This window comes from Bufo gargarizans, chromosome 1 (assembly GCF_014858855.1).
Source record: "Bufo gargarizans isolate SCDJY-AF-19 chromosome 1, ASM1485885v1, whole genome shotgun sequence".
Classification (NCBI taxonomy): domain Eukaryota; kingdom Metazoa; phylum Chordata; class Amphibia; order Anura; family Bufonidae; genus Bufo; species Bufo gargarizans.
Window position 1 is genome coordinate 749,495,235 of NC_058080.1, and position 14,919 is coordinate 749,510,153.

Genomic DNA, 14,919 nt, shown 5'->3' on the forward strand with positions numbered 1-14,919 from the left:
GATTCCTTGTGTGTAATGGAGGAGAATCTCCAGAGGTGACATGTCTGAGCTCTCCACCACACTGTCTCCTCACAGCTCATCTTACCTGCAGGCTGGAGGAATGGCTGATACCAGAGAGAACAAGAGCCCTGACTACCGACCAGGACCTGCCCAGTATCTGCTGCACTGCCAGAGCTGAAGGACCTGGGGTGACGTCACCATCATGTGATCAGTGCAGGGGGTGGGTCTCAGCAGTGGAGAGGAGAAGAGGTGGTGAAGGACCTGGGGTGACGTCGCCGTCATGTGATCAGTGACTCTCCTGGATAGCTCCGCCCCTTGCACTGATCACATGACGGTGACATCATCACAGGTCCTTTAGCTCTCACAGTACATTCTAAACTGAAGGGGCTTCTGACAGAATCTAGCCCCGCCCCCAATTCCTTCTGAGAACTAATGTCTAATCTGATCCCTCACAGAACTTGTAGGAAAAGTCCTTCAGCCTCCAAATCAGAACATCACCTCATAAAGTGTCCTAGACCTCTCCAGAGCCCATACATTGTAGGCATTACCCAGCAGCAGATACTGGGCAGGTCCTGGTCGGTAGTCAGGGCTCTTGTTCTCTCTGGTATCAGCCATTCCTCCAGCCTGCAGGTAAGATGAGCTGTGAGGAGACAGTGTGGTGGAGAGCTCAGACATGTCACCTCTGGAGATTCTCCTCCATTACACACAAGGAATCCTCCGCTCCTCAGCTTAGTATGATGGGGGGAGTAGTAGTGCGGATAGTGGGGGTTGTCACCATTTGGAGCTGGATCAGAGAATCTGCTCTGTGTGAATGAGGTTTTCACTGCCAGGAGCTTAGATACACACTGCACTGCCAGGAGCTTAGATACACTCTGCACTGCCAGGAGCTTAGATACACCCGGAGCTCAGGGTTTTCCCGTCAGTGCAGCTTTATGAGGGTCTGAGTTTTGCCGGATGAGTTGTACATTTTTTCGCCCTCATTATCGGGGACATGGGACTCACTGATTAACCTTTATTCCTTTCTTTTTGGAGATGTCATGAAGAAAACCAGCAATACGAGCCTTCTCCTGAATGAGCCACCAAGGATGGACAGGAAGGAGATCAGCAGAAGAATATTAGACCTCACCTTGGAGATCATCTCCCTGCTGAGCGGAGAGGTAAACTTTTCTAGATTTCTCTCCTCTTTATTGTATTCTGTAACAAGTCAGACATCGGGAAGGAGAATCCATCATAGGAAGTGATAGGAAGAGTCCAGGGTCCTGGAGAACGGCCTCCAGACCTTCCAAGTGATGGAGAACCTGAAGATCAGCCCCCAGTATGGTGAGTGATGTATCATGTGACCAGTGACCAATAGTCATGTTGTAGGAGCCATGAGAAGGTAAGTAGGCACGTTGTACCAGGAGGAAAGGGCCGGAGGAGAGCACATGGCCCCTGAAGGGTTTATTTCCTAAGTGTCTCTCTCCATCCACAGGAGTACACAATAGTGAAGAAGACATCGGGGGACTGTGTGACTCCCATCATCCATCTCCAGGAGTCAGGAGGGCGGAGCAGGACCCCTCACCCCATCACAGAGCCTCCCCCTCACCCCCTGATACATGAGCAGAAGATCCTAGAACTCACCCACAAGATGATGGAGCTGCTGACTGGAGAGGTGACACTGCTGGGAATGCTGGGAAATTCTCCAGTAACAGGACTGGAGGGGTCTGGGTGATGACGGTGTCATTGTGTTGTCAGGTTCCTATAAGGTGTCAGGACGTCACTGTCTATTTCTCCATGGAGGAGTGGGAGTATATAGAAGGTCACAAGGATCTGTACAAGGAGGCCATGATGGAGGAGCAACAGCCTCTTATATCACAAGGTAAGACCCGTCATGTGCAGTGTATACACGTGTGTGCAGTGACATGTAATGGAGGAGCACCAGCCTCTTATATCACAGGGTAAGAGCCGTCATGTGCAGTGTATACACGTGTGTGCAGTGACATGTAATGGAGGAGCACCAGCCTCTTATATCACAGGGTAAGAGCCGTCATGTGCAGTGTGTACACGTGTGTGCAGTGACATGTAATGGAGGAGCACCAGCCTCTTATATCACAAGGTAAGAGCCGTCATGTGCAGTGTATACACGTGTGTGCAGTGACATGTAATGGAGGAGCTCCAGCCTCTTATATCACAAGGTAAGAGCCGTCATGTGCAGTGTATACACGTGTGTGCAGTGACATGTAATGGAGGAGCACCAGCCTCTTATATCACAAGGTAAGAGCCGTCATGTGCAGTGTATACACGTGTGTGCAGTGACATGTAATGGAGGAGCACCAGCCTCTTATATCACAAGGTAAGAGCAGTCATGTGCAGTGTGTACACGTGTGTGCAGTGACATGTAATGGAGGAGCTCCAGCCTCTTATATCACAAGGTAAGAGCCGTCATGTGCAGTGTATACACGTGTGTGCAGTGACATGTAATGGAGGAGCACCAGCCTCTTATATCACAAGGTAAGACCCGTCATGTGCAGTGTATACACGTGTGTGCAGTGACATGTAATGGAGGAGCACCAGCCTCTTATATCACAAGGTAAGAGCCGTCATGTGCAGTGTATACACGTGTGTGCAGTGACATGTAATGGAGGAGCACCAGCCTCTTATATCACAAGGTGAGAGCCGTCATGTGCAGTGTATACACGTGTGTGCAGTGACATGTAATGGAGGAGCACCAGCCTCTTATATCACAAGGTAAGAGCCGTCATGTGCAGTGATATGTACTTTTTATGCCATTTTCGAAGGGGAGGTGACAGAAACTGCAAATCCATTTTCTTTTTTTTCTTTTTTTTTTCTTTTTTTTACAAAGTTCACCTCACAGGTTAAGTAACGTGATCCTTTATAGATCTCCCCTCAATCGTCTTTTTCTAAAGTGAATAACCCTAATGTTGATAATCTTTCAGGGTACTGTAGTTGCCCCATTCCAGTTATTACTTTAGTTGCCCTCCTCTGGACCCTCTCCAGCTCTGCTATGTCTGCCTTGTTCACAGGAGCCCAGAACTGTACACAGCACTCCATGTGTGGTCTGACTAGCGATTTGTAAAGTGGTAGGACTATGTTCTTGTGTTGGGGGAAGACTCAGCTCCTTCATAAATTCCTGGGAGCAGGTCATCGCAGACCCGTATATAATCAGTATCGTAAAAAAACAGTTATGCAGACAACAATAGGCATTTCTATAATGGGCCTCCTGTTCCGTTCCGCAAATTGCAGAAGGCACACGGGCGGCATCCTTTTTTTGTTTGAAGGTTTTCTAAGGGATACTATCTTGGGGCACCTCAATGAAAATAAGCAAATAACGTCATATCAGCATGGCTTCATGAGGGATCGGTCATGTCAAACTATGTCAACAAAACGTCTGTATGTGGGTAAGTAACCGGCTCAGTGATAGAAAACAGAGGGTGGTTATTAATGATACACTCTCAGATTGGGTCACTGTCACTAGTCGGGTACCTCAGGGGTCAGTATTGGAGGAGTAATAATAGAAGGATTGCAGCACACAGTTTTTCGTATTGCTTATTAAATTTTAATTTTTTGTCATCATATGATCAAGTTCCAGTGCATGTTTTACAGCTTAATCTATAGAAGAAAAATGACCAGACGTTTCGGCCTGTCAAGGCCTTCTTCAGCGGTCTTAAATCTGGAAAATAATGCATATTGGTATAAGTCACAGGATATATGCATCAAGATCTTGGTTAGATGAGAGGAATTATAGAAGGAAAATTTAGTATATATATATATATACATTGAACATAGGGGAAAGAATATATACAGAGAACATATTGTAAAAACAATTGACAGTTTGTTGCATTCTAAGAGTGAACACGTTGATGCCAGCGAATACGGTTTGAGCAAGTATAGTCTGAGATGGTGCTGTAAGCAAATAGGGTTGTGCACACTATATATTCCAGTGCCATAGTTGCACGTACGGGATGTTACCCAACATAAAACACACTTGCAAATGTGACTAGACATGTGGGATAAGTGATCCACCTAGTGGGTCATGGGATCATATTGAGTAATATATATTTGTGGTCAAGGCTCCGGGGGAGTGTGGGAAGAAGGTGTGGACGAACACGGTGGGACCTGACTAGGCTGGTGGTGTGGACTTGGCTAGTGGTGTGCCTTTAGCCACGTGACGCGGGTAGCCAAAAAGGGGGCTAACCCAGGGAGTCTGAGCTGAATGAAGCTGAAAGAGAGGGAGGGTCGGGTGGGGCACTGCACGATGCCGACACCAGAGGGAGGGCGTGAGCCGGCTAAATACCCTACGCCCCTCCCACAAATGCAGGCTGGGAATCCAGCCTGCTATACTTGTGGTCAAGGCTCCGGGGGAGTGTGGGAAGAAGGTGTGGACGAACACGGTGGGACCTGACTAGGCTGGTGGTGTGGACTTGGCTAGTGGTGTGCCTTTAGCCACGTGACGCGGGTTGCCAAAAAAGGGGGCAAAACAAGGATTTTTAGGTGGTTTACTGTTGGGAGTTTTACAGAACCAGACTGGAAAAGGCTTTGGCAATTTCGACCCGTGGATGAGGGATGTAGCGGGAAAAGCAGGAAGATTGCCATCGTCCCATCTTCCGTATGACGTGAGCGGGGACACCGTGTTTGGAGGCTGCCGATGCGGCCCCGATTCGGAAGGAGTGTCCGGAAATGGAAGCCGCGTGGAACCCCAGACCCGAAGCTATGGAACGCATATGCCTGATGAACTGCGCGGATGTCAGCGACAGCACGGGAAATGGCAGTAGGGGGCTATCGGGAGTTCTGTCATGGAGAGAGGAGAGCAGCTGACTGAACACGGACACTGGGCACCAAAGATTGCACGAATTGAAGTATTCGATCTGTACCGGTGGACCGACCTGGGAGGTTTTGGAGGAAGGTAGGGAGAAAGTGAAGTGGTCTGAACTATGGTGGAGCTGGCTGATGACTGGTCCTGAGTTCCGGGCTGAGGTGCAGCAGAATTCCCCCGGCCTGAGAAACCCATAGAAGCTGAGGTAGAGAGCGGCTTTGAGGATCAAGCTTCTGAAAGGGCCAAAGGGATTACCATCTAGGGCGGCAGAAATTTTTTGGAATAGTTCCCCTGTGACTGGTTGTCGGGTGGGTATGGAAGGGGAAGAGAGCTTCTGGATGCCTCTCAGAACTGCCTTGACCGCCTGTGAAGAAAAGAAGGAGGCATGATTGGGGTGACTGATCATATGGTGGTGCTGGATGCCTGCTAAATAAAGTCTGATGGTATTGTGGGACAGATGGAGGTCCCTGTGGCAGTAAGCCAGGAAGGCCAGGACGAAGGAGACTCTGTCCCTGCCCCCCCTGGGGTGAAGGCGGGCAAAACGCCTGAAGGTGTTCCACCCTGTTAAATAGTTCCGGGCGGAGTTGGCCGAGAGAGACTTGCGTATGAGGCCGTGGGCTGCGGAAATGTATTCTTCTAGTCCATGACCAGGGCTTCGAACCCCGGAGGGTTGATCCCGACTCTCCGTGCTCCCGGCATAACCTGAAAAAACAAATTAAAGTTTAACCGGGACAGAGCATCGGCCGCGGTATTCTTCTTGCCCTCTATGTGCCTGCAGATGACACGAAAGTTATGTGCAAGAGACAGCCAGGTGAGCCTGCGGACCAGGCGCATGACCTTGGGGGAGCTGGACCTGCCCCTGGCGAGGATGTCGACCACCGCCTGGTTGTCAGTCATGAAGCACACTGGCCTGTTGCTCCATGACTGACCCCAGACCAGAGCGGCTGCGACGATGGGATAAACCTCGAGCAGGGGGGAGGACCTGGCAGCCTCTTGGTCTGAGGAGACCTGCGTGGGCCAGGGACCCGCGAACCATTGATCCCCGCAGATGGCCCCGAAACCGAGGGAAGCCGCAGCATCGGAGAACACCAGGGGGGAGGCCTCGTCCCACTGAGGAACGAAGAGAGAGATGCCATTCCAGCTGGACAAAAACAGAGACCACATGGCCAGATCCGCCAGCGCATCACGCCCGAGGTGGATGAGGGAATGTTGATCTGAGGCTGCTGGGAGGAGTCTGAGCAAGCCGGCGGTGAAAGACCTGCCTTGGGGCATGATCCTGGCGGCAAAATTGAAGGACCCCAGAAGAGACTGGAGTTCCAATTTTGACACCGTGCGGGTGCCCACGAGCCTGGCCACAGAGTCCTTTAACTTATTGAGTTTGTCCAGGGGGAGGCTGGCCTCCATCTTGATGGTGTCCAGGGTGATGCCCAGGAAGGTGATCACCCTGGCGGGGCCCTCGACCTTAGCTGGAGCCACTGGAACGTTCAGACGGCTGAACAGGCTGAGGAGGCTGTCCAACCTGTCCGGGGCGTGTGCGGCCTGCTCGATGAGCAGGAAGTCATCTAGATAATGGATGACCCTTGGGCAGTGGGCATGATTGACCAAGAGCCAATGGAGCGCTTGGGCGAACTGGTCAAAGAGCCAGGGACTGCTCTTTGACCCGAACGTCAAGCGGGTGGCAAAATAATATTTTGCCCTCCATTTGATGCCGTAGAACTTCCACAGGTGAGGCAGGATAGGCAGTAACTTGAAAGCATCCGCGATGTCTGCTTTTGACAGCCATGCTCCTGCCCCGACCTGTAGAATGAGTTCCACGGCCTCGTCCAGGGACGAGTACTGCATGGAGAACTCGTCCGACGGAACCAGGGAATTTAGGCTGGGGATGCTGGATGCATGAGGAGCAGACAGGTCATAGATTAACCTTTTTTTATTGGATGATTTTTTTGTCACCAGACCTATGGGGCTGACCCGGTACAGGGGGAACGGGGATTCCGCAAAGGGACCTATCATGAACCCTTTCCGCAACTCTGCCTCCAACAGAGCGTCCACCGCCCCGGGATCCGCCATCGAGGAGAGGAGGTTGGGGCACTCATGACTGATCTGCGGAAGGGTGACTAGCCCGGTATGAAAACCCTCCGAGAAACCATGTGTGAGGAATTGGACAAAACTGGGATCGTGATGTTGTTGGAGGAGGGAAAGTAATAGGTCAACGTTGACCCCGCCTAGTCAGGAGCGCTTTGACGTGCGTTGAGAACAGGAGGACTGGGGATGGGCCCTGAAACAGATGGTGCAGACGTGCAAAGCCTTGCATTTGTCATAGCTGCAAAAACCCAGGTTGAAGTTGTTGCAGATCTGATTTTTTCCCAGGAAAGAGATGGGACGACCGAGTTTGTCCATGGTGGGGTTGGGTCTCTGCGCCCCTGAGCTGAATGTGGGCCTGGCCGAGGATGGGTTGGAAACATGGGGGCACCAATCAGACGAATGGAGGACCGATTGGCAGCTGGCACAGGCAGGGGATTTCTGCCCGGCGAAGTGCCTGCAAAAGATCTCCATATCCAACACCGCCCAGTTGGTGATATGCTGGTGCTGGAGGAAAGCCGCTGCAGCTTTGGCAGAGAAGGACCGGTGATACTCGTAGAAGGCGGTGCCGCCGTATCTGTAACCCAGCTCGGTGACCTTGTACATGTAGGTGTCTAACTCAGCCCTGCGTTGGGGATGAATGGAGCAGACTATGTCCCGGTACAGGCTGAAGGTCAGCAAGAATTCGGGGATGGACAGCTTCTTGTTGAGGCGGACATCCTTGGACCTCAGCACCACAGACACATCACCACAGGCGATTGTCCGGTTCTCGACCGTGTCATGGGTGGAGATTAGAATGGCGGCCAAATTTATGTCCTTTCCAGCCAGAATATCCCGCCTGATGTTTTCTGGCACAAAGAACGCGGGGGCGATGTCCGGAGAGACCAGACTTGTACCTGGGACGTTGGCTTGAGAAGTGGAAGGAACGGCTTCGGGCTCTGGCGGAGGAGGAGGCGTAGCGATCTTGCTCTCGACGGCCTGGAGCCTGGAATCAATGTGCGACATTGACGACGCTAAATTATTGATGGTCGCGTGGAGTTGGGTCAGGGAGAGCTGGATGGTCGACATGGAGACCAGTTCTTCGGAGGCTCCGGGAGGTTCGGGAGTGCCGGGAGATTCGGGAAAGAGCAGCCGATATAGTTCTGCCTTCCGTGCAGATGCCGAGTGGCGGATCCCCTTCTTCCTCAGCTCGGCGATCATCTTGGGGATGGTCCAATGCCTATAAGATGCTCGGCTGCCTGCCTCGGAGACCACCGACTCAGGGATGGATATCGAGTCCTCAATGTCCGAAACGTGGGACATGTTGCGTGACGAAAAACCGGACCCTGTGGACGGACCTGACGTGAATTGACAACTCCTCGTGCAACCCTTCTGTTTTTTTTTTTTTTTTTTTAAAACTTACCTGAAGCCTCCGGAGGTTTGGGGTGGAAAATTGTTTGGGAACCTGGGAGCAATTGCACCAAACTTGGGCAAGTCCGTGAGGAGGGTGAACTTCACACCCTGCGAATCTGAGATTGGTAAGTGGGGAAAAACAATTTTTATCTGGTACCTGCGGGGAGAGGTACCCCAACATGTGCTGGTAAGACGAAACTTACGTGGTGATGAAACGGAAAAAAAGAACCTTGAAGGTGGCAGGCCAGAACGTAAGAAAAAACGCTGGAACGATACCAGGCGATGGAAGGACAACCTGAAAGAAAAATACGAAAAAACCGAGCGGCCTGAGCGTGTCAGGTGATGGTGAACATGACCTGGCGTGATCGAGCGACCGAAGATCGCCGGGCCCTGAACGCGACCGAGAGCCGAGACGCGTCTGGAGATGAACTGGCTGCCAGAGTGGAATTGACCAAAGTAGCAGGCAGTGAGGAGACATGACCCGTGCGTGATGGCAATGGCGAGCGACAGGCCCCACAACGAGACAGACGAAGGCGCCTGAGCTGACCGTGATAGGCGCCCCTGTGGGGAGAGAGAAAGATAGAACAGGACAGTAAGAAAGGAAAGTGACTAGCAGTGAGGTGCCGAGCCCAAGAATAGAACTGAAAAGATGACCAGGTCACCAACCTGACTGACCAAGACGGGACATGAACCACACGTAACAGGAGGGAGGACATGACGAAGGATTGACCAGAAAAAGGCCATGACGAGGACCTGAACGTGTCAGGCAGAAAAACCCGGAACAGAGAACCCGAACGTATCAGGCGGACGGACATGAAAAAACGGAATCCTGAACGTATCAGGCAGACAGACACGAAGACGGAATCCTGAACGTATCAGGCAGACAGACACGAAGACGGAAACCTGAACGTATCAGGCAGACGGACACGAAGACGGAAACCTGAACGTATCAGGCAGACGGACATGAAAACGGAAACCTGAATGTATCAGGCAGACGGACACGAAGACGGAATCCTGAACGTATCAGGTGGACGGACATGCAGACGGGAACCTGGATGTGTCAGGCAAACAGGCACGAAACGGAACCTGAGCGTGTCAGGCTGAAGGCCCACCGACTGACCCGAACGTATCGGTCAGGAGGGTGTGGAGGCCATCCTGGACACTCGGAGACCTTGACCTATGAAGAAAAACAGACCCCGGACAAACCAGGCCACCGGACCTATGACGGAACTGGACGTATCAGGAGATTTGGACAGGCAATGAGCCTGGACGTGACAAGCGATAGGACATGAAGAGAAACGTGTTGGTGCAAGACAGGAAGAGCAAAACCACATGGATGTGCCTGGAAGGATAAAGATGGCGGCAGGGTGGACTGGAACAGGAGCGGACATTTCCCTTGCCCGTGCCCGGTGCCCGTGCCGACCGGCCACGGCATCCCCGCGAGGTGCCCGCCCAGTTTGTACTGACCTCGACATGTGACCCTGCGTGGAGAGACACCTGTGGGAGACGCCGTGGCGGAGGAACCGGGAGTGAGCGATGGTGTGCCCCCCGTATTGGAGCACGGTGTGGTGGAATGGGGTGCCCCCCGTGTGCCCCCATGGAGGGGCCCAGGGAACGCTGGTTAGGGAAGGCACTGCTTGTGGTGGTGCGAGGTTGCTGCCGATGCGTTCCAGCGTGGAACGCACCGGGAAGGCAGTGGAGCTTCCGGGACTGCGCCTGCCGATGCGTTCCACCGTGGAACGCATCGGGGAGGTGATGGATGATGCGGGGCAGGTGCGTGGGCGAGCGCTGCAGTGAGGAGGCGCTGATGGAGGAAGCGGAGCCGGGGGTGCCCCCCTGATGGAGCCCAGGGAACGCTGGTGGGGGAGGCACCTCTCATGATTAGTGCCCGTCTGGCTGCCGATGCGTTCCAGCGTGGAACGCATCGGGAAGGCAGTGGAGCTTCCGGGACTGGGGCTGGCAATGCGTTCCACCGTGGAACGCATCGGGGAAGTGGTGGATGGTGCGGGGCATGGTGCGCGGGCGAGCGTTGCCGCAGGGAGACGCGCTGATGGTGGAGCCGGGGCCGGAGGAGGCGCCGGGAGATGTGGCGTGGCGGGGAAGCAGCTGAAGGCACTTACCACAGGCGAGACCGCCGCACAGGAGACGCGTAGCCTCTGCCTCGTCGCCCAAGCCGGAACCGGAAGTCGCACTCGGATGACGTCGCCGTAATCCGAGAAGCACTGCACGATGCCGACACCAGAGGGAGGGCGTGAGCCGGCTAAATACCCTACGCCCCTCCCACAAATGCAGGCTGGGAATCCAGCCTGCTATACATATATGTGGTCAATGCATTGTGTGATCGATTGGGAAGCTCCCCTGAGTGCAAAGAGTTTAACCATTACAAAGGGATAAGTCCAGTGCCGGGCATAACCGTAGTGACCTAATCAAACATAGAGGAGCATCATATTAAGCATAGTTGTATAAGAAATAGGCATGGGGTTAAAGTCCTGTAGTTACCTTTAGATGCTGTGTTTCAGGTGTGTTGCGCTGGATGCACCGGACGGTTGCTGGCTGTGCGCCTTTTAAAGTGGCGAGGGGCGCCACTGCTCTATCGGTCACATGGTGCGTCTGGGTCACGTGACGCCTATGGAACGCACATGCATTCCACCTGCGTGTCAGGTGCGCAGGCCGGCCCTCCACTATGTTCTGCTGCGCATGCGTGAGTCACGTGACACAGGCGGAACAGGCGTGCGTTCCACCTGCGTGTCACCTGCTCAAGCCATGCGTCTGTTGTGTTGTCTGGGGGCGGGAGTATCAGGTCACGTGCCACTGTCAAGTGTTCAGAAGGAGGGCTTGAATGAATGCCCGTCCGTATGCGGACATATCAGTTGTAGGGGCCAGATGCATGTGTAATTAATAATGAATATCAATGGTATATATTATTGATGTGAATAAATCTGTGGCGAATCCGATGGTTGGGATGAATTGGCACACTAGAACAAACAGCAGTACACAACATAGCATTCCATAACATACTTTTGTACAATAATCAATGATAGAGACCTGTTGATATAAGGATAATCTATAATATCCCTATCGTAGTGAATGGTGGGTAGGGTGGATAATGGGAAAAGGACAAAGGAAAAACCAAGGGAAAAAAAGGGAGGGGGGGTTAAATTATCTCGTCATTTCAACGGGTCTGCAAAGGAAAAATGAAAAAATTGTTAATTACACATAGAGACAATAATCTTTACAGTTACATTAGACATTGATAGAAAAATCGCATTCCCGGTTGAGGCCGTGTGGTGAAAGAGTTCCGAGTGTGTGGATCCAGTATGCCTCTCTTTGTTTTAGACGCGAGATCCGGTTGCCGCCGCGTCTAGGAGGATCGATTTGCTCCAATACATGGACGCGCAATTGGGAAACCTGATGGGTTTTTTCGCTAAAATTGTATGGGACAGGTAGCAACGTGTGTCCAAGTCTAATGGTGGATTTATGCCTACTCACTCGATCGCGAACATGTTGTGTTGTCTCTCCCACATACGCCAATCCGCATGGGCACTTCAATACATAAATTACAAAACTGGATTCACACGTAAAGAATCCCTTAATCTGGTATAGTCGTCCAGTTCTTGGGTGAGTAACATGTTCACCTCTGATAACACTCGAGCATTGTGCACAATGTAGACAAGGGAATGTTCCTAGTCGTTGGCTCTTCAGGAAAGTTTGTTTAGGTACCTTGGTAAGGCTCCCTATATCGGCCTTGACCAATTTGTCTCTGACGTTGTGGGGTCTCTTATAGCAAGTGAGTGGGGGTTCACTAAATTCCGAGATGTTGGGATATGCTTTTGTAAGTACCGACCAGTGTTTCCTCAATGCCTGATGGATTTTGGGGGCCAGGGGGTGGTATGTTGTTACACAGGCTAATCTTTTATGTTCTTTTTTGCGTGGTTGGACTACCTCGGTGATGTTGTTCAATGTGGAATCAAGGAGAGTCTGTGGATAAGCTCTCGTCTGAAATTTTTCCGTCATTTCTTTGAGTCTGATTTTTTTCACATTAGTGTCCAGTGACGATGCGGTTGACTTGTATAAACTGAGATTTGGGGAGAGAGTTTAGTGGCCCTGGGATGACAACTGTTATAGTGAAGAAGACTGTTACGGTCAGTTGGTTTGTTGTAGAGATCTAATGTTATATGACCCGCTGGGTCGAGTTTAACTATTGTGTCTAGGAAGCTTATTTCTTCCTGGCTCGTCTGCATGGTAAAACATAATTCTGGGTAGACAGCGTTAAGATCCTGAACAAACTCCTCAATAGTGGTAATGGGGCCCCTCCATATGCAAAACTGGAGGGGTCACTGTCACTAGTGGGGTACGTTGAAGAGGGAGAAAAAAGAATTAAGGGCAGTAACAAATGATGGAGGAATGGATTAAGGAGCACCAGGAGGACTATTGGTATATGCCGGGGTGGGGTGTTTGGTGGTGGTGGTGGATTGTTACCGAGGCTGCACCCTAAAGCAGTGTACGTGGGTACACTGCAAGGTAAATACAGGAATTGAAACAAGAAAAAATTGTGCTAGAAACTTGCCCTGAGTGGCCCAGGTGGTGTGTGGGGCGGGCGGGCAATAGCACAGGTGCGCCAAGGTAAAGATGAGATGGATGGGATAGGTGCAGTGCAGTGAGTCAACTGAAAGCTGTGCCTATAGTAGTTTAGTTATTGATTCTGTTTCACAGTGTTGATATATGGCGGAGCGTGTATCACTGTGGGGGTACTTTAAAATGTTAAACAGTGTTAGAAATTGTTAAAACGAAGGGGGACTTACTTCACCAGGGAGGGAGGTATAGGATAAGCATAATACACCTATACCCGCTCCTCCCCCACCGAGATCGCTCGTCGGATGTTGTGAACTTTCCTCCACGTCCCAAAGAATAGAAGTCAAGGTTCCAAATGGAGAGTTCTTTATTAAATACATAATAGCTCAACGCGTTTCTCAAGAGCAGTGTGGAATAAAACACATCACATGAAGTGTACTTGTGCCAAGTATATATGGGGGTCTTAACCACTTCAGCCCCGCTAGGTGAAACCCCCTTCATGACCAGAGCACTTTTTACACTTCTGCACTACACTCCTTTCACCGTTTATCGCTCGGTCATGCAACTTACCACCGAAATGAATTTTACCTCCTTTTCTTCTCACTAATGGAGCTTTCATTTGGTGGTATTTTATTGCTGCTGACATTTTTACTTTTTTTGTTATTAATCAAAATGTAACGATTTTTTTGCAAAAAAATGACATTTTTCACTTTCAGCTGTAAAATTTTGCAAAAAAAACGACATCCATATATAAATTTTTCGCCAAATTTATTGTTCTACATGTCTTTGATAAAAAAAAAATGTTTGGGCAAAAAAAAAAATGGTTTGGGTAAAAGTTATAGCGTTTACAAACTATGGTACAAAAATGTGAATTTCCGCTTTTTGAAACAGCTCTGATTTTCTGAGCACCTGTCATGATTCCTGAGGTTCTACAATGCCCAAACAGTAGAAAACCCCCACAAATGACCCCATTTCGGAAAGTAGACACCCTAAGGTATTCGCTGATGGGCATAGTGAGTTCATAGAACTTTTTATTTTTTGTCACAAGTTAGCGGAAAATGATGATGATTTTATTTTTTTTATTTTTTCTTACAAAGTCTCATATTCCACTAACTTGCGACAAAAAATAAAAAATTCTAGGAACTCACCATGCCCCTCACAGAATACCTTGGGGTGTCTTCTTTCCAAAATGGGGTCACTTGTGGCGTAGTTATACTGCCCTGGCAATTTAGGGGCCCATATGTGTGAGAAGTACCTTGCAATCAAAATCTGTAAAAAATGACCGGTGAAATCCGAAAGGTGCACTTTGGAATATGTGCCCCTTTGCCCACCTTGGCAGCAAAAAAGTGTCACACATCTGGTATCGCCGTACTCAGGAGAAGTTGGGGAATGTGTTTTGGGGTGTCATTTTACATATACCCATGCTGGGTGAGAAAAATATCTTGGTCAAATGCCAACTTTGTATAAAAAAATGGGAAAAGTTGTCTTTTGCCAAGATATTTTTTTCACCCAGCATGGGTATATGTAAAATGACACCCCAAAACACATTCCCCAACTTCTCCTGAGTACGGCGATACCAGATGTGTCACACTTTTTTGCTGCCAAGGTGGGCAAAGGGGCACATATTCCAAACTGCACCTTTCGGATTTCACCGGTCATTTTTTACACATTTTGATTGCAAAGTTCTTCTCACACATTTGGGCCCCTAAATTGCCAGGGCAGTATAACTACCCCACAAGTGACCCCATTTTGGAAAGAAGACACCCTAAGGTATTCCGTGAGGGGCATGGCGAGTTCCTAGAGTTTTTTATTTTTTGTCGCAAGTTAGTGGAATATGAGACTTTGTAAGGAAAAAAGAAAAAAAAAGAAAAATCATCATTTTCCGCTAACTTGTGACAAAAAATAAAAAATTCTAGGAACTCGCCATGCCCCTCACGGAATACCTTGGGGTGTCTTCTTTCCAAAATGGGGTCACTTGTGGCGTAGTTATACTGCCCTGGCAATTTAGGGGCCCAAATGTGTAAGAAGTACCTTGCAATCAAAATGTGTAAAAAATGGCCTGC

General features: G+C 50.3%; 1 protein-coding gene and 1 long non-coding RNA gene across 3 annotated transcripts in view; both read left to right on the top strand.

The window, feature by feature from the left end:
- Positions 1-566: 566 nt before the first annotated feature.
- Positions 567-1,523, top strand: LOC122938023. Of its 2 annotated transcripts, none has more exons than XR_006389965.1 (3): positions 567-630; positions 1,033-1,157; positions 1,472-1,523. It is a non-coding gene; the product is annotated as an uncharacterized LOC122938023 (long non-coding RNA). The 2 variants fall into 2 exon arrangements; XR_006389964.1 differs by having other exon boundaries at positions 1,044-1,157.
- A 277-nt stretch (positions 1,524-1,800) lies between these two features.
- The window catches only part of LOC122938031 (gastrula zinc finger protein XlCGF7.1-like), a 35,543-nt gene continuing 22,424 nt past the window's right edge, over positions 1,801-14,919 (top strand). Inside the window, exon 1 of the mRNA XM_044293295.1 lies at positions 1,801-1,858. Within this exon, the coding sequence (XP_044149230.1) occupies positions 1,825-1,858 (34 nt within the window). The 5' untranslated portion in view covers positions 1,801-1,824. The remainder of the gene's footprint in view (positions 1,859-14,919) is intronic.